The 23,778-nt window shown below is 52.5% G+C and overlaps 1 protein-coding gene across 1 annotated transcript in view; it reads right to left on the reverse strand.

The window, feature by feature from the left end:
• ZNRF3 (zinc and ring finger 3) overlaps positions 1–23,778 on the reverse strand; it is a 148,555-nt gene that overhangs the window by 4,726 nt on the left and 120,051 nt on the right. Inside the window, exons 3-8 of the mRNA XM_079943387.1 lie at positions 7,725–7,799; positions 7,178–7,309; positions 5,735–5,845; positions 4,677–4,844; positions 2,748–2,850; positions 311–2,077 (exon numbers count right to left, since the gene is read on the reverse strand). Coding sequence (XP_079799513.1) covers positions 311–2,077; positions 2,748–2,850; positions 4,677–4,844; positions 5,735–5,845; positions 7,178–7,309; positions 7,725–7,799 — 2,356 coding nt within the window. The remainder of the gene's footprint in view (positions 1–310; positions 2,078–2,747; positions 2,851–4,676; positions 4,845–5,734; positions 5,846–7,177; positions 7,310–7,724; positions 7,800–23,778) is intronic.

Consider the following 23,778-nt stretch of genomic DNA (forward strand, 5'->3'; position numbering starts at 1 on the left):
GGGGCCTGGGCTTTTGGCCTGAGCCATCTGGGTAGGGAGCCTTGGAGAAGGGGGTGCAGAGGGAGGAACTCGAGACACTGCTGTGGCAGGATCAAGCGGGATGCTTCTGCAGCATCTGGGGGAGAGAGCTCATGGAAGCAGAGGGCCAGCAGGTCTGGAGCCCAGAGGAAGGGCTGGATTGGGGAGTAACACTTGGAAATCATCAGGTACGGATGCTGTTTAAAGCCAAGGGCACCAAGAAAGTCACTCAGAAAGTGACTGTGTGGAGAGAAGACCCAGATCCTGGCCTACCGTCACCGCCCGCTCTCACCTGCAGCCTCGGTGGCTGTGGCACTGGAGTCCTGAGTGTCCTGGGGGGCACTGGGGGAGCTGGCCCCAGGGGCCCCCACATCCTCTGGAGGGCAGGGAAGTGACAGCGGTGCCCTGGCCGGGCAGCACGGAACCCACTCTTCTTGCTGGGCTGCTCCCAAGCCTCTGTGGGGCCACAGGGCATCCGGACCTGGCAGCGTCCCACCCCAGGGGCTGAGGCCCCGGGTCCCTTGGCATTCAGAGGGCAAGCCCAAGTCACAGTCCACATCCTCCGGAATGATGGGGATGCGCTGGCTCAGGTCCCGGGCCCCGGGGTGGCAGCTGGGCGGGAGCTCCTGGGCCAGCGTGTACTGCACACGTACCGAGCAGTCCTCGGTGTAGCGGCCGCCACCCCCGCCCCCGCCCCCGCCATGGGCCACCTGCTTCTCTTCATAGAAGCAGCAGGGCAGGCCCTCATACTTCACTCCATCTGTCCTGGGCAAGTGGTCCGGGTGAAGGCCATAGGGGCCCTGGGAGCTCCCCGGCTGTGACTCCCCACCCTGGGGGCCGCAGCCCTCACAGGGAGGGGGGCCCAGGAACAAGATGCCGCCCCCAGCCGCTCCCGCTCCGGGGTCTGGGGCGGGAGTCTGGGGCTCACAGCAGCAGGCACACATCGGCCCCTCCCGGGCCCCCTTCCAGGTCCTCCTGAGGTCCGGGGCGGCCCCGGGAGAGGCCTCGAGCCCCCCTTCTGAGGTAGAGCTGTTGGGCCCCCGGGGCTCCAGGGAGGAGCTACTGCTGTAGTTCATCTCCAGGCTGCAGGTGGACAGCTGATCCCCCGAGGGAGAGGCGGGCCCGGGCCAGGGCTCTCCCCGCCCCGCACCTGGGCCTCGGGCCGCAGCCAGGACCTCCTCAGGGGGCGGGGAGCCCTCGAGGCGCACCACGGGCCCCCGGCCTGAGCCCCCCATGTCTCCGGCGCGACAGGGGCTGCGGCTGCGGTAGACGAAGGGGTCGTAGTCGCTGCTGAGAGAGCTGCGGAAGGTGGAGCAGCTCCCGTACACGCCCTGGTTGCTGACCTCCGTGCAGTCCACCACCGAGTCGCTGGAGGAGCAGCGGCACTGGCCCGAGCTGCCGCTGCTGCTGCTGCTGCTGTCGCTGCCCGGGCCGTCGGCCAGGTAGCCGCTGCACACCGAGCGGTGGCCGTGGTAGCAGCTGAAGCTGGACGCGCTGCCGCTCTCCAGGTGCGAGGCCGGGGCCGCGTGCACCGCGGGGGCGAAGAGCAGGCCGCTGCTGCCGCCGCCGCCCGGGGGGAAGGCCCGAGCCGGGCCCCCAGGGGTGAGGCCGGGAGGGGGCTGCCCCTCCTGCTCGGGGTAGCTGAGGCCCCGGAAGTAGTAGTGCTGGTACATGGTCTCGTACTGGGAGAAGCAAGCTGCCTTGGAGAAGCTGCGGCCGCCGAACTTGGGCCTGCGGAAGGGGGGGGCCGGCGAGTAAGGCCGGTGCTCCAGGCCGCAGCGGTGAGGGGCCAGGCTGTGGTCCAGATGGAGGGGCGGGTAGCCGCGGATGTAGGCGGGGGTCTGCGGCGGGAAGAGGCCCTGCTCCCCGCGCCGGTCCACGGTCAGCAGCGTGACAGGGTTCCCGTGGGCGTCCATGCTCGTCCTCGTGGGGTAGGCGGGGATGGCGCTGGCCCTGTGTACGCGGCCGGGGTAGTGCACCGGCAAGATCACCCTCTGCTGCCGGCCGCGCGCCAGGCTGCCGGTCTCCAAGCACACGGCGCTCGGGTTTCCCTTTTGTTCTGGGGAGAGGCGGAGGAAACGCGGTCAGGGGGGCGTGCACGCTGGGGCCAAGGGCTCAAGGGGCGGATGCGGGCAGAGACTGAGGCGGCCGGCGCCAAGGTGCCCAGTCTCACGACCATGGCCCATTCTAAGCTGTCGCCAAACCTGGCCACGCAGGTAGAGGCCTCCTGCTTCTCCACTCGAAAGGTGGTCACTCCTGTCAGGGTCCATCTCCCACCTCCCAGCTGCTCTGCACGGCATAAGGCTCGAGAGAGCAACAGGGACACGGAGGGGAAAGGCATTTTCCCTCTTGGGAGAACAGCTATACCTGGAGGGCACCCTGCCTTCTGGGCCCTCATCCACCACCACAGGGAGGCAGCAGCAGCATCACAACCCCGAGGTACCAGGCACAGCAAGCGTCACCACTGTCATCCCGCTGAAGAGATTGTGGGCCCAGGGCCTGGAGAGGCCGGGTGCCTGGCCCAAGGTCAGGAAGCCAGTTCATGTCAAAGCCAGAACCCAAACTCAGGGTGATTCTTCAGAGGCCTCCAAACCCCAAGCCCCCACGCCTCCAAGTCCAGGTGGCAATGCTGCGGTGGTTTGCTCGCTCCCCAGCACGTGTCCTGCTCCTGCTAGGTACTCGGTAAAGACAGTGACACTCCAGCAACAACAGAGGCAGCGGAGAATTACCTATGATGTTGTGTCGACAGTGGGGGCAGGTGTGGTGCTGCAGCAGCCACGGGTCCACGCACTTCCTGTGAAAGCGGTGAGTACAGGGGATGACCCGCAGCTCCTGGGAGGGAGAGAGGACACACAGCCTGAAGGAAGGGCACAGGCAGAGGGCGGTGCTGTCTTCAGCCCTGCAGTGTTTCTTCCCGTGGAGCCCAGAGTGGACCAAGGAGCCCAGTTCACTGTGGCAGTGCCCAGAGGCTCCCCCTCCCCATCTCTAGCTACAAGTGGGCTCCGTTCCCTGGAGTCAGGGCCCACACATGGGTTCTAGGGAGAAAGACACAGACCATCAGCCAGCTCCAACCATGGTGCTTGGTGTTGAGGGAGGAAGCCAGCTCCCTTCTTGTGAGGAGGGCACTCACACCCACGCCACATATAAGGGACCGCCAGAGCTGTATGCTAGTGCAAATGGTGAGCCTGGGGGTATGGAAGGGTGGCTAGATACACCCCAAAACCTTCTGCACTTCTGGGATGGTGGCTGGCTCCAGATACCCAAAATGGGGTGGGTAGAAAGGAAGATGCCCAGGACTCATGATTGACAGGTGGGGCAGCAAGGGGGCAAAGTTCTCCCGTCCTCCCCTTCACTGGACCCTCAGCACTCACCTGGGGGCACACAGTTAATAACAAAGCACCCAACGTGGAGAGGAGGTAATGGGGTTCTGAGGCAGGCAGAACCACCTCTAAAGTTCCTGAGCCCAAAGCACCCTCCAGACTTGCTAATTTTACTTTGATTTTCCATTCTCTGACCAGCTCAATGCAGTAACATTCAAACACCTAAGGCTGTGCCTGACCGTGGCAAGAGTCCTACCTGGATTTTCTCGTGTAACCTTTGTGATCACCTGGAGTACAGGTCAGTCTCGGGCCCATATCACAAGCATAGGCACAGAGAATAAAGTCACTTGCCCAAGATCACAAAGCTAGAACCCTCCTGGGCCCAGATGAGAACTCAGGCAGTCTGCAGGTAGAGACCATGTGAGACTATTCATCTGGAGGCCTCTGCAAAACCTCTTTTTTCATCCAACAGTCTACACAGCAGCGGGACACTTTCATCAAAGGGGCATCAAATGCCTGCAACTAATTCTGAAGTGGTTTGCTCCCCACTCCCCAAAATGTGTGTGTATATGCACGCCTCTATCCAGAAGGAGATGAAGCAAATGTGGCAAAATGTTAACAATGGGTGATTCTAGATGAATGATCCAGCATTCATTGTCTGATTCTTGCAACTTTTCTGAAAGTTTTAAAATTTCAGAAAAAAGCTAGAAGGAAAAAGGGGACATCACATCCCTTGTCTCTCTTTCTTTCTTTTTTTTTTTGCGGTACGCGGGCCTCTCACTGTTGTGGCCTCTCCCGTTGCGGAGCACAGGCTCCGGACGCACAGGCTCAGCAGCCATGGCTCATGGGCCCAGTCGCTCCGCGGCATGTGGGATCTTCCCGGACCGGGTCACGAACCTGCGTCCCCTGCATCGGCAGGCGGACTCTCAACCACTGTGCCACCAGGGAAGCCCCCCTTGTCTCTTTATAAGTAAAAACGTAAACGTTCCATACGGCTTTGTAAGAGAGGTTTGTATCAAGTCAAGCGCCAGAGTTTTCAGAAGAGCAATTCTGAAATTAAGTGTAAATGTTCTTACAACTAGACGTTTTCTGGCCCATTATATATTTCTGATCAACTTCCGAAATCACCTATGTTCAGCTCGGTCCCCTGGAGAGAGTGTCTGTGTATGTGGCCACCTGCTTCCGGGGGGCGGGGGGGAAGAGCAGTTTGAAGGTCTCAGGACGTCTCCTGGAGACCTAGGCAGCTCGGCCCTTCCCCTGTGGGAAAAGCCCTTCCCCTTCCATCTGCAGGCCTGTCTACCTCATCCCCACCAGGACTGGCCCCACCTCTGCCGTTACCTCTCCATCGATGTACTTCTCCAGGCAGATGGCACAGTCGGACGTGGAGCTGCTGCTGAGCGTGTCCAGGGCCCCGCAGCTCCCCTCCCGGCGCCCCTTGCTCTTGGAGTTGAACTTCCTGGTTTCCATCTTCTCCAGGGCCTGCACGGCCAGTCTGTTCATGGAATTCTGCACAGCAGAACGTGGTCCATGTTAGGGTCTGGGACATGTTAACAGCACTAGTCACCCCTGGGGCCATGGTCGGCCAAACACTAGTCTCCATCAGGCCAGGACAGACTTCTGAGAAATCACTAAAGATTCAGAGGCCACGGCACAAGAGCACAGATCTTCTAGACTCCCAAGTGTCCACCACATCGGTCTAAGCAGCAGTACCAGCAGAGGTCTACTCTAATTATTTGGCCAACTCTGCTCTGTGCTAAGGGTTCCTCCCTTCATTGGAGAACGTTCTGAGGGCAAATGAGACCATGCATTGGGGTGCCCAGCACTTGGCAAACCAGACACGCTCGACAAACATCAGCTGCTGCTCCGTCGGTGATGGCCACCCATCCTCGAGAGAACTCAGCGCCCAGTCCACCGTCTCTCGCTGTGGACATCACACTGCTACACCTCTGAGAGTCTAGATTCCCGAGTAGCCTCCCATTGCCCTCTACCCCCAATCCTTCCTTCCTACAAGCACATCGCCTGGAGAGCTTGGTAGATGCAGAGTCGGATGAAGCAGGTCTGAGGTGGGGCCTGAGATTCTGAGTTTCTGCCAAGCTCCCAGGTGATGCTGATGCTGCTGGTCCCCAGATCATATTTGAGGAGCAGGGCTCTAGGGGTCCAGGTTGACATTTAAACATTTCTTTGGAAAAACCCCCGGCTGGAAACGGCCCCAGGGCTTGGCCTTTGTAGGACTGGCCCTTTCAGAACAGAGACGACACAGTGCTATAAGCTTTGCTCTGCTTTTTCTCCATCTTTGCTGGTTCTAGGCCGCTGGGGACGGGCTGCAGGGCTCAGGACCAGGTCTGCGCCGGCAAAGGGGCCGCAGGGATGAACGCTCACAGGCTGCTCTGCGTTACCTGACTGCGTCGCTGCTTCAGCTTGATTTTGACAAGGAGGATGAGGCAGACCAAGGAGACCACGACAAAGAAGGCCAGGAAGATCCCCATATCAAAGTATTCCGTGGGTTGCTGGAACAGAACACGGACACAGTGAGTCACAGGGGATTGGCACACGGGCTGGGCCAGCCCTGGTCGGGAGAAGGATGGGGCCACCGGGCTGCATTTCCCCTCCTTTGCAGGGCACATGTGGGGTTCTGCTAAGACACACACAGTGTGCTATCCAGGCCCAGGTAGTGCCCCACAGCATGGCCCGGGGAGGCCACAGCGGTCTCAGCCAGGCCTCCTAACAGCCAGGAGAACTCTGTTCACAGAGCCTCGCTCCCTGCAGAATAGCGCAAAGTTCGCCGTAACCGGTAGGAGAGGCCCTTCCAAATAAACACAAATATCACATTTATGGGACAAAAGAGTGAGTGTCATGTTTTGAGGGAACCGTGATTACTAACCATATAATTAATGGTTTACAACAACTCAGAAAATTGTATGCTGCTTCCACAAATATCAGCTTCCACTACAATGAGTCATATTTACCAAAGCGCCCTTTTTTCCTTTAAAAAGCAGCCAGCAAGTCAGTTCTTCTGCAAACTCCCTCTAGTTTTAGTTCTTACCTTTTCCTCATGGCACACTGCCTCCTAAAACCTTAAAGTTACCTCATCTGGGAAGTGTTTAGCCAACAGGAATGGAGTTTTGCTAACTGAATGCTATGGGTATCCGGATATTTTGTGCAAAAGACCCATCCTCTATGTGAATATTCCAATATTCGTGAGGAGGAAATAAACCATCTGTGGGGCACCTGTCCTAGGTTCCTAGAATCTTCAGTCTGAGGTTGGGCAAAAGATGCCAGCAGTGTCCCTTTAATACACCTAAGAGAAGCCTAAAAAATGAAGCTATTCACTAACCACCTGGAAGTCGTGAGCCCCAATCCCTGTTGAAAGCTTACTTTTCCAGAATCAAATACAAGTTAGGGGGTTTCAGTAATGCATTTGCCCCATAGGAAGAAGGAAGCACAGGCTTTATCCTCTAGTCTAGGCCAGACGGAAGGAGGGAGATACAGGAAGCTGAGTGCAGGGTGTCCTTCCCTTCAATGCTCCTCAGTTAGCCTTTCACAGGGAGATGGGACAGAAGAGAAAAAAGGATAGGAGTTTACCCAGAGGGGATGCCAGGTGGAAGAGACATTTGGTCACAAATCACCTATCTCTGGAAGGACTTTTCAAATCCCCTCTAGAGGAGCCGGGTGAAATTTCTCCCTGGCCTCCAGCCTTAAGTCTGATCTAAACCTGCAGGAACCTGGGGCGCATCAGCATTGTAGACGGAAAGAAGGTAGGAGCAAAAGGCCAAAGCCCAAAGGGGATTAAGGCACAGGCGGCAGCAGGGAAGGTGGCGGCGTGGCCAGCGGAGGCTCACTCGAGGAGGGCGGTGCTGGATCCTTGCTCGAGCCACTTTCTGCTTGTTGACAATGTTCATCAGCTTGATGGCGTCTGCGCCCTTCACGTACACCACTGGCCTCTTGAGTGGGTCTTCTGACCCCTGGTTTAGCTAAGGAAGGAGAGGAGGTCCTGGTTAGAAGACGTAATTACTTCAAGAAGCAGGAGAGAGAAAGAAAGGCTGGAGGAAAAGAACACGAGATACCCTTTTGGAAATCCTCAAACTCCTCAAGCATCGTAGGCTTGGAGCTCCCAGAAGGACGAGGCTGAGGATGATGCCCCTTTTAGGATGGAGCGGGACCCCAGAAGGGCCTTTGAAAATGCCTCACCAACCCTCAGCTTCTTGGCTCTTACCCCTCTTGATACACTTGCCTTGGAGTATGATGTGCAAACACGGATAACTAACAAGGGCAGACAAGTGCAAGGGCCCTGAGGATGAGGGTGACACAACCGTGAGAAGCCAGGCTAAGTAAAGGAGGTGCTTCTCTCAGGGACACTGCAGCATTGGCCTGGCCCGAGGAACTTACCTGGTCGATAGCTTCTGGGTTTTCAGACACATCGAAGATGACTGCGGTGGCTCCCCGCTGCACGGCTCGCTTGGCCTGGCAGAGTGAAAAAGAGCAGGTTGGCACCCTGGTCCTTACCTTTCTGAAGCTGGCCTTGGAAATCAGACCTGTATTCGAATGCAGAATCTGACAGTCACCAACTAATGTGACTGGGTGAGTTACTAACTTTCCTAAGCCTCAACTTGCCCATCTGTTTAAAAAAAGGGGGGGTGGGGAGTGGGCAACAGCACCTTGTACAGTTATCCTGGGAACCAAATGAGTTAGAAATGGTGAAAATAAACAGCTGGGTACTCGATTAACCTTTGTCTCCCTATCCAGCCTAAACCTTAAAATCAAACTACAAACCAATAACCTGCCCAGTCAGCATAAAGGTATTGGTTTCAGTATTTTCTGCTATGAACACAGGGCCACTGGCAGCTAAAGCAAATGCCTTTGGTCCTTCTCTTGCGGTCCTGCTTCCTCCCCACATCATCCAGCACCGCAGTTAGAGGAACGTACTGAATATTTCCGAAGGAATCTCAAAACGGTCAATTTTAATAAGTGACATAAACTAAAGACCTTTGGACATGCTGTCGGGGGAAAAGCTACGAGAAATAATTGTAAATGGGGATTTGGAGCAGTTGGCTGCCAAACCTGGCTGCACATCAAAAACCACTTGGGAAGTCTGTAAAGCAGATTTCCTGGCTCAAACCACAGAGACTGATTCAGCAGGGCTGGAGTAAGGCCCAGGAAACTGAGTTCTGAAGCTTTTCCGAGGGATTCTGATGATTCAACCACTTGGGGAACTACTGATCAAAGATGAGATTAGAACGTTTTAGGGACAAATGAGAAGGGGTGGGATTCTCTTTTGGAGGAAAGGATTCCTTTCCACCCCAGTGAACCTTCTAATTTCATGTCCAGCTAAGGGAACAACGGGTAGAAGCTGAGGAAGAACAAGACGTAAGACATAATCCTTGCTTATAGGAACCTGAATCTCGTTAGGGAAGCGAGACACCTCTAACGGGTGGGGGGAGAGCTCAAAACAAAAACCAAAGCCCCTATAAGATGGGCAAATGATGGCTAGTACTCAGAGGTCAAGAAAGTCTCTGTGAGCCAGAGTGCTTGAGAAAGAATAAAATCTGAATTCCTTCCCCACAGGAAAGCAACACTGAGCCTTAGACCAGAATGTGGCTAGAGCAATAGCTCCATCAGCCACCAGAGGGCGGCCTTACCCCACACCTTCTACAACAAGACAGCTCCCTGTACTTGGTACTAAATAAGCAGGACGGTGGATTGTCAGGGATGCAGCAAAGTCCTCCGCAACTGAACAAGCTCAGACACCTGAGTGCTGTGCTGCAGAAGCTGTCCTTGTTCTGCTGGGGACCCTTTCCTGTTGAACTGAGATTCGATGTATTTAGTCTGCTCTGCCGCTTGCCTGTCCCACCCCGTTTCCCCACCAGCACGCTGCATCAGGAGGGGCCCCTGGGCGCTGTCTCCAGCTCTGCCAGACAAGCTGCCAGTGGTGGGCGAGTCAGAGTCTCTTTCAGCCCCAGCCTCAGTTTCCCCATCTGTAAAAGGAGGAGGGAGCCTGTGTCATGAGGACTAGGGTCCCTTCCAGTTCGCAGTCTTGGCCACTCAAGGAGGCAAGGGACTGTCCAGAGTGACGCAGAAAGAGCTGCAACAGCTGTCACTTGCCTCCAGCAAGAGAGGACATGATGGCCCAGTGAGAAGGTTCGGGGCCAGGTGGTGTCACTTTCCTCCATAAAGCTCTTTAGGGGCACAGACCCCTTTGCCTGAGGTCAACAAGCCCTCGGGGGCTCCAGAGTTAACTAACAGCAAGTGGGTGCCAGTCTCAGGGGGTAGCCCAGCCGTGTTCACAAATTCAGGGACGCAGAGGGCCCTGAGGGACAGCACCACAAACGAGGAAATAGACAGGACTTCTCGTTCCTTTATTTGGCTTTTGTTCCCTGCTTGAGCACATCAAACAGCACCTGAGGGGACTGTGCGTGCAGCTCCCTCTTGCTTGGGAGCTTCAGTGGGGTGCATCTGGAGAGCCTGGAGGCCAAGAGGCTGCAGGCCCCAGGGCAGTGCAAGCCTCGGCTGCCGCCTGCTCCCGCCTCCAGACCCCCTGGCTTCACGAGGAGGCAGAAGTCACGGGGATCTAGAGGCCAGGTATGACCCCCATGGGCCAGGCATGTTTTAAAAGACATTTTAAACAAAATCTAGGAGGGAGGACTCAACTTCTGGTTTCTCGAGTGAAAAGAGCAGGTCAAGAATAAGGTGCTTAATCCTGTTTATAGCTCAACTTTAGACACAACCAGGTTAATGCACAGGGTCCAAAGTACTAATATTTTGAGAAAATGATAATTCTCACAGTCGGCTTACTTTAAAAGTTATGTTTAATGTAAGCTGCTGTTAAATTAAGGTTGTATTTCCTGCACTCAGGACTGGACAGGAGGCAAATCAGGATTACGTCAGGAACTTGCCTGTCAGGAGCAAGGCTTGGGATTGAAAATAGGCCATGAATAATCCACACTTAAGAAAATGACACGTTGATCATACTATTCCCAAAACAAACGAAAACACAGACCACTACTTGGTCATACTTTCCCCCTTGCCCCACATTTTCAGTTTAAAAATTGATGAGGCATCCTTAAACATGTCTTCATGTGTTAGATCTTTCACTGTTTCCTCTAGTCAAGCTTGGGCTGGAATATTATTTCAAAACACTAACTTTATAAAGGCACACACCCAATGTCCAAATCTCTCAGAATAAGGCTGTTTCAACAAAAGGCTGAGAAAGATGCAGCCTGGTGCCTGTTGCTAGATGAAGGTCACTGGTCACTGGGCTTCAGTTGGAGAGGGCAGTTACCCTTGACCTGTGCACAGACTGGATTGGGAAGAAGAGCATGAGAAGGGTGTGAGCAGCAGAAAGCAGGTGGGATGTCCTGGCAAGGCCTCCCAGAAGCAGCTAAAGGCCTTGCCTACTGACCTCTGCTCGCCCTTCCCCTCACCCCACTCACACAGGTGTTCCCCACCCTTCATCACTGCTGCTGCTTCCATCAGGCCAGGACAGGTTGGCACCAGCCAGCAGGTGACCACAAGCCCCGCAGCAGAATGAGGAATAAAAGGTTGTCATGGTCTCTCATTTACCTTTCCAGGGCTGTGAGACCCGAGGCTAGACAGTTGCCACAGCCACTGAGACACGTAGCAAAAGCACAAACATCTGCAGACTTACATATTGCAAAGTACAAAAGGTCAAGCTCTAGAAGACAGGATCTTACGTGGCTGGCACTTATCACAATGCGAGACTCCTATGGTTATTCGATAAACGGTCATTCTAACTGAAAGCAAACCTGCCCAGACCGTACTCTTGGGTTACTGCTCCCTGAACGTGGATGTGGTTTTCTCCTAAGAAAGTGCTTCTATCAATATGTTTGAGTCTTGGGACTTCCCTGGCGGTCGAGTGGTTAAGACTCCACACTCTCAATGCAGGCGGCTCGTGAATTTCTGGACGCGTGGGGGGCATTCTGATAATAGTCCCATTACCACCTTGTGGGTGAGAAAACCTACAGCCTAGAGTCTGCTTGGGTTTCAATTAAATTCAGGAATTCCAATCAGGAATGGACCTGGCACTCTCCCTGTGTGTGCAGTAACACCCAGACTTGGTTCGGGGCTTGGTCCCACCCCATAGCTACTCCACAGAGCCCCTGGGAACAGACTCCATTTCCCCCGGTTTATCCGTTTCTGCATCAAGCACTGGACGTGGCGTCCCCAGTGCCTAATCTTTATTGTAGGAAAACTTTCGATAGCACACAACCTTAATCGGAAATAACCCAAAAGATGGCCCCAAATCTCCTTTGTCCCAAACGCCTGACCAGAGGATAACCCAGGAAGCTGGACTGTTAGCACTGATATGAAGGCTTGTGTCTTCAACCTCTCACAGGAAGTTCTGACATATGGGGGCTTCAAGCAGACTTTTTTTTTTTTTTGCCTCTATTGAATATAATTTCCCATTCTGGCCTTTTTGTACTTATCATAAGCTTCCAACAAGTCATTTAAATTTTTTTGTTAATATGTTTAAGGCTGTGATATATCCCTTCAGATACGCTACTCATATCTTTTTGATATTTGGGCTATTCCAGTTTTTTCTTTATTCTTGTAATTAATGCCATGTTGAATGAATCTTGGCTTACATTTCCAATTTTCTTAGGATGGAGGCCCAGGGCCAAAGAATATGAAGGTTATTAAGAATCTTAATACAATCCACATAGGATTTTAAGGCCCCTCCTTATAAACCCACTCAACTCTTAATTTATCTGCAGTAATGACAAGATAAGATGACACAGACAGTAAAAGACAAATCTGTCAACAGATTTAACTTCTGGATAAAGTGGCCCACTGCTGAGCTGGCTAGGAGGAGGCAGGCAGTCTCAGAGTAACGCTCTGCGTGATGCTTCAGGTGCACAAAGATCTCCAGAGTGAACTATAATGAGTTGATCTTACCTAGCCTACTGATTCTTCAAGGTCAAGTTCATGTGCAAAGCCTGTCACATAAGACTGGTAAGTGCTTCTCTTTAGTGAAAAGCAGCTCTTATCCCTCTCTGAGTTCTAATACCAGTCAAGATTCTCCTCTGCCACTTATCACTTTCTGGGATGCATTTTTCCCCACAAGTGTGACCATCTTTAGTATTTTTGCTATTAATAAAAGTAATATGAGCTTGACATGAAAATTTTAAAACAATTGAGAAATTGAAAGCAAAAGATAATCTACCTATTACCTCCCTATATCCCAGCTTTATAATAGTGTGGTTTATAGCTTTCCCTTTTTTTCAAACTCATGTATTAGCAGCAATAAAATGCTTATGTTTATATACACTCACATACCAAAATATACTTAAAAATAAATTGGATGTATATAATGTTCTCAACTCTGCTGTTTTCCCCCTTAACTCAACAATATTATACGCAGTGATGCAGAAAAATGTCCATTCTTCTTACCGGCTACATATATTCTTCCATTATATGGAGCTTAAGACTGTCCCTCTGACAGGCATTCAGGGGATTTCTTCATTTTCTCTATTATGAACAGTGCTGTATTTATCTTCTTGTACTAGCATTCTGGTGGAATCTATATCCTTTAAATTGCTACAAGTGGCCCTGCGGAGTCGAATGGCACTAACATCTCACATGTAAATGTCTTGACTGGGTACCAGGCTAAGCTGCCCCGGGGTCTATGGAGCCAGGAGGTACATCTCTGACCAGTGTATGTGCCCCGTAAAGCCTAACAGAGCAGACTGCCCTGGGCGCGGCCCGTACTCCACAAATTAACATAGTAGGCGGCAGTAGAGTTTAATTCTATTTGAGGTGCCATTTATTACTTTATTTGTTCAACGGTAGTAATTAACCAATTACTACGTGCGCCAGGCCTGCAGGATACACACAGTGAGCAGAATGGTGGCCGCGCGTCCTCACGGAGTGTCCATTCTGTCAGCAGTGCTGGCACAGGGCTCTCTGAAGAGGCTGGGGGAGTCATCAGGAAAGGTCCGAGCGTTTGGTTCTGAGGGCCAATGAGTAAGAAACTACCAACCAGGAGTCACTTATCCCACATCCCTGTAGTAGGTGTCAGGGGAGGAGAGACTGTCCCGGTCAGTGTCCTTTGAGAAATGCTGCCTGTGATAAGGCTCTTAGCTACCCGGCATCCCCAGGTTTTTTGACACAGGACCCTTTTTGCAGCAACTCCTGTCCATACCCTACCCTCCCTTCTATGGGAGAAATTTTGGGACCCAAGGCTCCGTGCACAGGCCACGCTCACGTGACAGGAATCTCACCCCCTAACCACTCCCTGGCTTTAACTCACGTAAGAGGGTGAGGGATGGGCCACAGATCGACGTTTTGATCTGGAAAATGATACTAAGGAATACACACACTGCAGTTTAAATGAGATGGTTCCTGGTATATTCAATTACAGTTGACCCTTGAACGACGTGGGGGTTAGGGTGCTAACCCTCTGCGCAGTTGAAGGAAAATCCACGTGTAACTCAGTCACCCTCCGTAATCTCGGTTCCTCTGTCTCCAAGGTCCTCCATACCCACAGTTCTGCATCCACAGATTCAACCAACTGGGATGTGTAGCACTGTAATATTTACTACCGAAAAAAACCCATGTATAAGTGGGCTGCATGGTTCAAACCTGTGTTGTTCAAGGGTCAACTGTATACAGTTCAATTTGACAACTACCTAAGAGGGCCAACTGTGTGCCAGGAGCCCCAAGAAAGATACAAGCCAGGACCTCCCAGAAGTGTCTGTCTCCACACACTTGCTGGTGTCCTGGGGGAAGAGATCTTGCTTAGCAAGGAGCAGGGTGAGGGCACTGAGGTCTCTTCCTTTCTTACCCAAGAGAGTGTTCTCTTGCAGCTCTCCTCTGGCATACTGATACAGCAGTATGACCCAAGGTGGCAGAAACCATGATCATGGAGAATCCAAAATGGCACCAGAGTCTCAGGGCTTAGTTCCCACAACCTGGCATCAGCTTTCTGCTTCAGCAAGGTCCCCAAGCTCCTGCCGCTGCTCCCGGGGCAGAGCTCACTGTTCTTGCTCAGGCTGATACAGGTGCATGGGCCTACCCTCCATGCAGTCCTCACATTCCTACAACCAGGGCTCCCTCCTTAGGGAGGTGCCCCGCTAGCGCCCCCAGGGGGCCAAGCTAAACTACAACCCTTTGCCCTCACCCCTACACTCAACTGCTTACTAAGTTTTGCTGATTCCATCTTCCAAATCCATCCACTGTTTTTCCATCTCCACTGCTGCCACCCTGTACAGGACACCAGACTTCCCACGTAAGTCACAACAACACTCCCCCCCTGGGGGTTCCTTAGTCCACCCCACCTGCCCCTGGTAGGGTCTCCACGCAGCATAAGAGGGACTTTTCTAGTTAATAAACCACCGATCTGACCTGCCCCACTCTCCCCGAACGACTCTGTGTCTGCTCTTAGAATAAGATGTGACTTCCCTGGCTTTTAGCAAACTCAACACTCCAGCCCCAGAGCTTGACTAGGATGAGCCTCTATAGGTGAGCCTGCCCACCTGCTGGGGAAACACACCACATCGCCCCACAGCCCGCCTTGCCTCCTCTAACTCTCCCTGCCTTGGGTTTCACTCCCTCTGCACTGCCTGGCCTGCAGCCTGCCTCTGAGCCCCATGGGTGCAGCTCTTGTGACATCACACTGTAACTGTTTACTTAAAGTGCCTCCCTCACTAGAGGGCAGCCAAGGCCTCAGACTTCTTTCCTGCTCAATGCCCAGAATCCCACAGAGAGCCTGGCACAGGGTAAATGGCCAAGAAATGTCTGTTGCTTAACCTAAAAAGGATGAGATTTTGCCCTTGGGGTTAGCATCAAACACCCTGGGCCCTGCTACTCCAAACACAGGCTGTAGCTCGCTCCAGGCCGCCTGATCTCCTGTTTCCTCTGACTCTTGAATTGTGGAAGGTCCAGTTCTCTACCATATCTTCTTAGAACTCAAGATTCTCCGCAGTGCAGATGTTCGGGATTTGGTTTCTTATTAACCGCATGCACGTCTTCTGCCGTAGTGCTTGCTGATGGGTCTTTGATTGGTGGTTGGTTCTAATGTAGGAATTATTCTCCCTGGGCAACCTCGACCCCAGTCACTGAAAGTGGCTCTGCCTCGTGGTGGATCCTTATGGGGCCCCAGGCCTCTTGTGAACACATCTCCGATGTCAGAGCTCTCAGAAAACGAGCCTGTGCACTTGCAGAGTCTGCCCTTTCTACTCGAGGGAGGAATGCAAGCCTCCCTGAGAACTCTCACCAAAGGAAAGCAGACCAAACGATCAGCTTCGGTCATGTCCACAGGGACAAACGGCAGGAGATGTGGATTTTCAGTTTTCTCCCGATATCACTTAGGGGAACTTTGCTTTTCTTCAGCCTAAAAGACTGATGGAAAAAGATGGCCTGCACCACACAGGGGAGAGTGTGTGGACAGTGGCCTGCCCTCCCCACCTGCTGTGAAGATCCTGGGAACTGGCCACAGATTCCAAACTCTAAACTCAGTGGTGGCCTCAGGTGGACCAATGAGAGACTAAAAGCACAGGCTTGCGAGGCTTGTCCACCTGAGGCCTGAGCTTCAAGCAAATCACTGTCAGGAACCCAGGGCCGGTAACAAGTCCTGCTTAGGCTGCCACTGCCACAGGGCCTGCTTCTGTGGCCAGGGAGGGGCAAGGGCCTGTCAACACGACAGAGACCCACCAGCCAGACCCAGAGACACCTCGCCTGACGGCCACCAGTCTCTCTTGGCTGCTCCCGCCCCAGTGCAAACAAGCCAGAGCTCACCACGTCCCTTTATGCCCCTCCCTCTGGAGGCCACTAAGTGGATTTTAAAGCTGCCCTCCTCACTTTTTCCTTTCCTCCTCCCCCGTGTTCTTCACTGAGTAGTGACCACCCAGGCACCAGGCTCTTGAGCATTCTGGTCAGCTGCTGTGCCCTGAAGCATGAGTCACTGCACGACAGGGGACACACTTGCCAGGCAAGGGGGCTTGCAAGGCCCGTCTCACCAAGAGCCCTGTTTTCCTGCAGAAACCTTTCATTCCATAGGAAATGAGGTCACACACCAGCGCACATGGGTAACTGGTGAGAAAATCCTGGTGCCAAGAAGGGGGCGGGGCATCAGAAGAAGTGGCCAGAAAAAAAACGACCCTAACACCTTAACCTGCACAAACCGTCAGGGGAATCACCTGCAGCTCTGAGGGAATCTGTAGGGGGTAGGAAGGGGGGGGCACATAGCTTAAAAAATAACCTGGTTTCTTTTACAGTATGTACAACAAACACGATCTTTGCAAACCAAACGTGCAGGGCATTTGGCTAGTTTACTGTCACGGCTTGGAGCCCCTAACCCACTGCCTAAGGCAGACCAACACAAAACAGCCCCCAACGGAGTGGAGGTCGGGATGCCAGGCAGCCAGGCGGGCTCACTTTCCGCGGCGGGAGGAGGCGAGTGGGGGGTGCGGGTGGGGGGTGCAGGTGGGTGGCGCAGCCCGGCCCGCTCCACCGGCTCCTGGCTCCGGGGCTTGGCTGCAGCCGGGCCTGACCTTCCAGGTTTCCCTGGCCGGAGATCAAAGCGCCAGAGCCACAAACACGGCTCAGAACTCCGAGGCCCCGCGGCCACCCCCGTCCCCGGTCCCTCCCCATCGGCTTCCCCACACCCCCAGCCCCTCCCCCCACCCGGTGGGGCCGCTTTCGGGGGGGGGGGGCGGGGGCGGGCTCCCATCCGGCCTCCTCTGACCCTAGCTCGCCGGCCGGGCCCCTCCCACCCGGAGAAGGTACTCCTCGCCATAATTGAAGTCATTAAGCCTCCAAAGTCTCCTGTCGGCTGCTGGTTCTGAGCTCCGGAACGAAGGTGATGCATTTTAAGTCCTAGTGAAGATTATGCTCATCTATTTAGGAGACATGTAGCAGCGAGAACTCCGCGGTTAAGTTAGTGGTTAAGGCTGCCTAAGTTTAGCGTTATTTATTCTCAAAATATGTAGCAGCCCCACTTAATTTCTCCTAATTAAAGGAACCGGCAGAAGAGGCTGGAGGCCGCGGCCGTGTCACGGCGCCATTACCAGGTTGGTGCCCTTCACAGTCAGAAAATACTGGGTCTCAAACGGAAATGCGTTTCCCTAGATCTTAATCTTAAACATAGACATTTAGGCCAGTTCCAAGAAACACAATGATCCTCTTTGTTTTAACACCTGACAAGGAGCACCAAAACCCAGGAAGCTGTCCACACCCTCCGCTCCGTCGCCACTGCCGGGTCAGGGGGTGTTATGGAAAAACGTCAGCAGCTGGCTTGTTTAGTGAGATGTCTATGGCTGCAAGAGAAACTTCTGGAAGAACCTGTTAGCTGCTAGCTATCCCGGGTTGAGTTTCCAGAAGTCCCACTTCGGGCCAAATCTTACAAAGTCAGCAACTAGAAACTTCAAAAAGGACCACCCCCTTCTCTGCATAGGGCAGCGAACACTTGTTTATAAACAAGTGTTAATTAGGTGGCGGAATGGGGCTTAACAAGGAACAACAGTGCCTGCAAAGTCTGAAGACCCTACAGTCTCCCTTCCACCAGGAGAGTGGAGACGGGGCTCTTGTTGAGGCTGAGCTGGGTGGACTTGCTTCTCAACCTTGGCCCCCTGGGGAGGCAACTGGGCCCCGCCGGCCCCTCGAGATGCCTATTTCATCTATGTGGAATGGAGCCCCACAGAAGTATTTTTCTCAAAGTTTCCCAGTTAGTTTTAAAATTCAGGTAGGGCTGAGTACCACTGAGCCCCAAACTGCACGAAGCCTCTGGGATGCCTGTCAGATGCACATTCCAGACCCTCTCCTGGTTCAGCTGGACTCGTGGAGGTCCAGAAGCTGCCTACCCAGCACCCCAGGCAAAACTTGTGATGAGGCAAAGGAACATGGTAGAGAATTCCTGAATCAGGTGGCAAACTGAAAAAACAAAACAAAAACCCAAGATATTTTGATTATATGACTTTCTTATTTTTATTAAGAGGAAAGGAATCTGGATGAAAGAATTTCTGCATGCCCGAAGCAGGCTTGCTCCTAACATTTCTGGGGCTTGGGACAAAGCTAAAAAACCATGAAATAAAATCAATGCTACCCTCTATCTTAACATATACACCTTCATAAAGACCTGAAAGGTCAGGTTCCAACCGATTTCTCTAACTCCTTGTTAGAATGTGTCAGTGTGGAGAAAGCTCACCCCTGGCCCACTGTGCATTTTGAGGGGGGCTTACACACATGCGAGTGGACACCCCAGCCTTGAGGCCAAGGTCTGTCCACCCTCCTTGGGAAGACGGGTGTGCTGCTAGGATAGTCTGCACCCAGGAGGAGGGTCTTGGAGAAGAGGTCTGCAAGGTCCTGGAAGCCAGCACAGGGTCATCTTGGGGCAATGTGGGGATCCGGGAAATGATTTAGAAGGGGACTTCCGCTTGGACTCGTCACCAGTTGGCCAGAAGCTTTAGAAGGAAGGGCTCCCTTGCCTGGTCTTGGGACGTTACTGCCCCAAAGTATCAGACTCCAAGGGGGAAAAGTAAGGAAAGTACTTATTATGTACGGGGCAAGGCAATGAGCGCTTTCAAATAGCGCTAAATCTGCACAGCATCTGCAGGCGAGGTGGGGCTGATTCCCATTTCACAGCTGGAGGCTCAGAAGTTACATCACACAGCCACGGAGTAGTAGAGAGCTGACAATTTGACATCAGCCTCTCTCCATAATCCCAGGCTACAGAAACACTCATGTTATCCTAGGGGCTTCCAAAAATCAAGCATGATGGAGGTATGTGCACAAGTATAAACATGAATGCTGAAACTCAGGTAGTCCATTAACAGCTTATGTAAGTATTCTATTTCCCAACCCCACAAGGAAATTCCAGATATCTCTTATCCTAACCCATCTGGACTCCCTCCATCTTTTTGGGGGGGCGTGGAGGGGCATGCCACACAGCATGTGGGATCTTTGTTCTCCGACCAGGGATCGAACCCATGCCCCCTGCATTGGAAGCACAGAGTCTTAACCACTGGACCAACAGGGAAGTCCCATGGACTCCATCTTTAAAACTCCCTTTACAAATGTCATGCAGCTCATATAGTCAACATAAGGAGGGATGGCAGGGTTGAAAGTTCTACTTTTGTACAAGGTTAGCTGCTTTGAAAGCTCATGCCTGTTTCATCAGAGGCTCTTTCATTCAGAGGAGTTATATCCATTGCTCTTTAGCCAATGCAAGTTCACAAATAGTACAACCTTCACCCTGTATACTTCTTAAGGATCTACGAAGCTTGTTTCCATATGGTCCTCGGCATACCCTATTGTATTGATTCCTTGTATCTGTGACTTGTATTAGAATTTAAGAATGATGTAGTTTCATTATCTCAACTTCACACCAAAATCATTTATAACAGCAACAGAACCAAATCTCTCCCCACACCTACCTTGGGCAGTGTTACCAGCTGGGTCCCCCTCAGCCTAGCTATTCTTATCTGGCCCCCAGCCTCGGTGGCCCTGAGGAAGAACACAGCCTGAAGGTGACTTGTGAATGGGCGGGCCAACCCAGGTTCTTTTTAGCACTGCCATGGGGGAAGGGCAGGGGATGGAGCTGTCACCTCACACTGCTTCATTCGGGCTCATCTCCCCAGCTCTGGCTGTGAGTAGACGTGACGACCTTTCTCAGCTCCCATTTGTTCACCTGCACAGTGGGGATAATGCTAACAGGCAAGACGAGAAGATGCCTGGCACACGGCAAGCACTTCAGCCGGATCTCCATCTCGACACAGCACATACACTATGTGTTTCCTTGGGGCGCCCGGCCCTCCCCTTGACCATCTGCATACAGGGTTCCTCTCCTCTCCAGGAAGGAGAGCTGAGGCACCCTGTCTGAACCCTCCTGCAGGTCCAGTTCCCACACAGAGTGGCACGCACTTGGGACTCACAGTGACTGTACCTTCAGAAGGTTCTGGAAGTCGACCTTAGTGTATTGCACACCATATACACATGGGAACCTCACGGTTTAGGCACCAAAACCGGCAGAAGGTGGTCAGTGGCTGTCAGAGTGGCACATCGGAATGTTCTGGGGAGCTTTTTAACAATACAGAGGCAGGGACTTCCCTGGTGGTCCAGTGGCTAGGACTCTGTGCTCCCAATGCAGGGGGCTCAGGTTCGATCCCTGCTCAGGGAACTAAGATGCCACATGCTGCAACTAAGACCCGAGGCAGCCAAGTAAATAAATAAATATTAAAAACAGGGACAGACCACTCCCTGGAGACTGGGGGGCATTGGGCTAGAAGTGGACCCGGCCTCTGTAAGCCTGAAAGCTCCCCAGGTTGATCCTTGGGCACAGCCAAGATAGGGACCCACCAGACAAAGACCTTAAGGAGGTCAGAGGACAGGGTGGTGGGAGTGTGCTTCTCAAGCCCAGCTCACCCATCCCTTGTTCCTCCCCTCCTGGAACTGCCAGATTCCTTTCTCAGTTAGACTATTTGGTTTCTAGAAACCCACTTAGGCTACTGTAACTCAGACTTAAGGAAAGCTCTCAGAAAAATGTGCTTCAAGGCAATAAGCAGTTGAGCTTCTTGGCATGTCTGGCTGTGGGAATGATACACCCCCCCCCCGCCCCCGCCCCAAGCAGAAGCCTGGGGCTCTCACAGTCAAAGGTCTGGGGGTGGGCAGCCACTATCCCAGGCATCCTCCGGTCACCAGGCCCCCAGCAGGGAGGGTATCTGGAACCCAGCAGGCAGCAAATGCCACGGGGCACAGATGCTGGGGGGAGGCGCTGTGGCATAAGAGCAACTATCTACTCCTTACAGGGCAGGCTTTGGGGTTCACAGCTTAGGACCCCCCTGAGTCCAGGACCCTCCACCCCCTGACTGGACAGAGCAATAGAATGTAAGTTCCAAAAGTCTTCTGTGATAATAGGATGATGAAAATTCAGAAAGACAAGAATTTCAAGAAAGCCATTTTCAAGTTTAAGTCCCGTTTTTCTTCACAAAACACACGCTTTTTAAAAAAAAATAATTTATTTAATTAATTTATTTATCTATCTTTGGCTGCGTTGGGTCTTTGTTGCTGCACGCGGGCTTTCTCTAGTTGCAGCGAAGCGGGGCTACTCTTCGTTGCGGTGCGCGGGCTTCTCATTGCCGTGGCTTGTTGCGGAGCACGGGCTCTAGGCACGTGGGCTTCAGTAGTTGTGGCACACAGGCTCAGTAGTTGTGGCTCGTGGGCTCTAGAGTGCAGGCTAGTAGTTGTGGTGCACGGGCTTAGTTGCTCCGTGGCATGTGGGATCTTTGCGGACCAGGGCTCAAATCCGTGTCCCCTGCATTGGCAGGTGGATTCTTAACCACTGCGCCACCAGGGAAGTCCCTAAAACACATGCTTTCCTGAATGAAGTCTGCAAACACACACTGAGCTGAGTTAACCAAGTCACGGAACTTGGATGCCAACTGCCCACCTAACCTCCACTTCCCTGCAATAAGTCACGACTGCTTTGACGGGACTATGCGTGTGGAGGGGTGATACAGTCTGCAGCAGCTCAGATCACAGGTTAGGCTATAAAACATAATGTGAGTTAAACCCAGAAAGGCCATATTTTAGTGTCTAATTCAAAGAACAAGCCTTAGAATCCCATTTCTATAGGCCAACAAGCTGAAGGCCACATTGAAAGTACACTCTTTATTTTTTTCCGAATGCATTCCAGGCCTGGCGCTCAATAAATAGTCACAACAATGGTGGTGATGATGGAAGGGGAAGGAGAAAAGCTGAATAGGCACCAAGCAGGCCTTCCTCAGGCCGAGAAAGGACCTGAGCTGGAGGAAAAAGATGCTCTCGGGCATCCCTGCCCGGTGTCAGGCAATGGTACTTCCTGCTCCTGGGTTCACAGTCCCATCCTGCCCCACCACCTGGGCTGCAAAGCAGTCGGGAATGAGAGCTCGCCTGTGCAGAGCTTGCAATCTTCTGACTTAGAGAGAGGGAGCTGGACCAACAAGGAAAACAAATGGGTCAAGAGCCCAACTGTGTGGGACCACCCTGAGGGAGGCTCCAAACAGGTCTGGAACAGATGAGCTTGGATGTGGGGGTGGTGTGTGCTATGGGTTGGCGTGGTCGGGAAGGGCTTCATGGAGACCAAGCTGCCCGGATGAAGAGGAAGGGAAGGCTGGCCAGGAGCTGGACATACAAGGTGCTGGCTGAGGCCATAGACCCTGCAAACACATCAAGTCCCACGAAGGGAAGAGGCGGTGCTCGGTTGCATGGTGATTACACATTACAGTCCACTCCTAAGGCCATCATATAAACACTGACTACTACTTACTGACTCTTTTTCTCTCAGTAGCACACAGCACACCACAGGTTAGTTTGTGACACAGTGTCCAAGCAACCCCTATAGTTTACTGACATTTTTGGATCACTAACTGAAATTTTATTTTCTCTGACCCCTACACAAGCTCAGTCTGCTCACTATGTGCTTACAGGGAAACGTGTAATTCTAAGTGACCGTCTTCCCCAGGAGTTAATTTAACACATATTTCTTGAATGCCTACCATGATGGTACAATCGTATGCTGAACAGGCTCAGTCCTAGAAGATTTAGTCCCTCTTAACTTGGAGCTCCAGCAGTCACACTAGGGGGCCTGCGTGCACAGCAAGAAATACTTCCTTGAATGAAGGGAAGGCGGGGGTGGCAGGGGGGGAAGAAAGGTGCCTGCTGACAGGGCTCATGTGTCTCCCCTTTACATCAGACCTCAACTCATCATCCTGTGCACGGAACCCTCACTCAGCAAATATTAAAACATCTCTCTTATCCAAGAACAAATATACGGGCAATTATTGCTTCAAGAAGGCAGATTAATTTTAAAGTACAGTTTGATAGTCTTTAACTGTGCCGAAAATTGAAAAAACCAGTTAATAACTTTGAAAGTCATTATAATGAAACAGACTAAAAGGACTATGAACCACAGAAAGGTGGAGTTGGGCTGGATCACTTCCTTTGGTCAATAATAGGTCGATGACTGTGTCATTAAGAAAAGGACTTCTTGCAAAGGAACAGTTTAATCCCAGGAAAAGGAAAGAGTAAGAAGGTTACATTAAGGGAATCAGGGATAATCTCTATCAATTACCCAGAGCCTTTCCTGTTGGGGAAGTCTCAAAAGAAGAACAGGAAAAGAGCTGGGTCATGATCCAGGTGCTTACGCTTTGTTTCACAACCTAGGAGCTTGGCAGTCTGGTTTGTGGTAAGTAGAGAGAGCTGAAACTACAAAGTGCCATGAGACTCCCCCCCGCAAAAAAGCAGACAATTGTAGAATATGCCAAGGTTGGTTCAAGAGGCACCCAACTATCAGGCAGGCGGGGGTGGGGGCTGGCTGGCATCATTTTGAGACTAAACAAGTCAAATTGTGTACACTGCAGGAGGCTGGACATTTGGAAGGACCAGTGAGCCAAATCCAGAGGAGAGACTGAGCCTGCTTTCCCCAGCCCCGAGCACCAGTATGGCCCAGCTG

This window comes from Stenella coeruleoalba (genome assembly GCF_951394435.1).
Source record: "Stenella coeruleoalba genome assembly, chromosome: 14".
Taxonomy (NCBI): Eukaryota; Metazoa; Chordata; class Mammalia; order Artiodactyla; family Delphinidae; genus Stenella; species Stenella coeruleoalba.